Source organism: Limulus polyphemus, unplaced genomic scaffold (assembly GCF_000517525.1).
Source record: "Limulus polyphemus unplaced genomic scaffold, Limulus_polyphemus-2.1.2 Scaffold7474, whole genome shotgun sequence".
In the NCBI taxonomy this organism is placed as follows: domain Eukaryota; kingdom Metazoa; phylum Arthropoda; class Merostomata; order Xiphosura; family Limulidae; genus Limulus; species Limulus polyphemus.
Genome location: NW_013673084.1, coordinates 28,102 through 29,799, shown reverse-complemented (window position 1 = coordinate 29,799; position 1,698 = coordinate 28,102). Strand labels below are relative to the sequence as shown.

Below are 1,698 nucleotides of genomic sequence, written 5' to 3'. Positions count from 1 at the left end.
TAGTTGACCTTACTGAGTGAGTCTGGGCGTGTCCAAGTGAACACACTAGTGGTTAGTACTAGTTGACCTTACTGAGTGAGTCTGGGCGTGTCCAAGTGAACACACTACTGGTTAGTACTAGTTGACTTGAATGAGTAAGGCTGGGCGTGTCCAAGTGAACACACTAGTGGTTATTACTAGTTGACCTTACTGAGTGAGTCTGGGCGTATCCAAGTGAACACACTACTGGTTATTACTAGTTGACCTTACTGAGTGAGTCTGGGCGTATCCAAGTGAACACACTACTGGTTATTACTAGTTGACCTTACTGAGTGAGGCTGGGCGTGTCCAAGTGAACACACATCTAGTTAGTAGTAATTGACTTGAATGAGTGAGACTGGGCGTGTCCATGTGAAAACACTACTGGTTATTACTAGTTGATTTGATTAAGTGGATCTGGGCGTGGCTAAGTGGGCACACTCTAAACCTTCAGCGATATAGCCTTGACAATGAACTGTATCATAGGTTAGAATTAGTTATGCGTGGTGCGGTACTGTTGACTGATTCACCTGACTCTGGTAAACATTTCTCAATTATTACTGGCTGAGGTGTTAATCTTGAAGTGTTACGTTTAATATATTAAGCAGAAGGAAACCAGTATTGCAATGGAAAAAGTTTGTCAATGTTTTACTGTTTTGTTACAGGTGTCATTAGGTTACAAGACTTCTTCAAAGAAGCTCAGAAGTACGGATGGAGATTGCATCTTTACCAGTTCAAATCAGGAGAAGCTTATCGGGACCTTTTCTGGAAAATTAAAGTGGCTGGAGACAATAGAATTGTATTAGACGTGAAAAGAGAAAACATATACACCGTTCTAAAGCACGTGAGGAATTTATCAAGTTTCCAATCCCAAGAAAGATTCTTAGTTTTCTACTTTGTAAAATCATAAAGAGGGTTATAAAATCATAACCTTCCTTTTAAAGGGGTTGTAAAATCATAACCTCCCTTGTAGAGGGGATGTAAAATCATAGCTTTTCTTGTAGAGGGGATGTAAAACCATAACATTTCTTTTAGAGGGGGTGTAAAATCATAGCCTTCCTTGTAGAGGGGATGTAAAATCATAGCTTTTCTTGTAGAGGGGGAGTAAAATCATAACCATCTTGTAGAGGGGATGTAAAATCATAACTTTCCTTTCAGAGGGGCTGTAAAATCACAGCCTTCCACTTAGAGAGGCTGTAAACCCCCCTATAAAGTATAACGAACTATTTTATTAAAAACAAATAGCTCACTAATGATATTTAAATGGTGCCCCTTGATGGGACAGTTAAACTCCGTGGTTCGATTCCTCGCAGTGGACACAGCAAATGGCCTAACGTGGCTTTTCACTAAAAAATAAGAAACGTATTCTTGTAGATGTGGCTGAGTAATGTTTAAAACGTATTCTTGTAGATGTGGATGAGTATTGTTTAAAACGTATGCTTGTAGATGTGGCTGAGTAATGTTTAAAACGTATTCTTGTAGATGTGGATGAGTAATGTTTAAAACGTATTCTTGTAGATGTGGACGAGTATTGTTTAAAACGTATGCTTGTAGATGTGGCTGAGTAATGTTTAAAACGTATTCTTGTAGATGTGGTTGAGTAATGTTTAAAACGTATTCTTGTAGATGTGGTTGAGTAATGTTTAAAACGTATTATTGTACATGTGATTGAGTAATGTT

General features: G+C 38.3%; 1 protein-coding gene across 1 annotated transcript in view; it reads left to right on the top strand.

Moving 5' to 3' along the window:
- The window catches only part of LOC106474645 (glutamate receptor ionotropic, kainate 1-like), a gene marked incomplete at both ends in the record, with an annotated part of 30,396 nt that overhangs the window by 1,009 nt on the left and 27,689 nt on the right, over positions 1-1,698 (top strand). Inside the window, one exon of the mRNA XM_013935336.1 lies at positions 684-862. Coding sequence (XP_013790790.1) covers positions 684-862 — 179 coding nt within the window. The remainder of the gene's footprint in view (positions 1-683; positions 863-1,698) is intronic.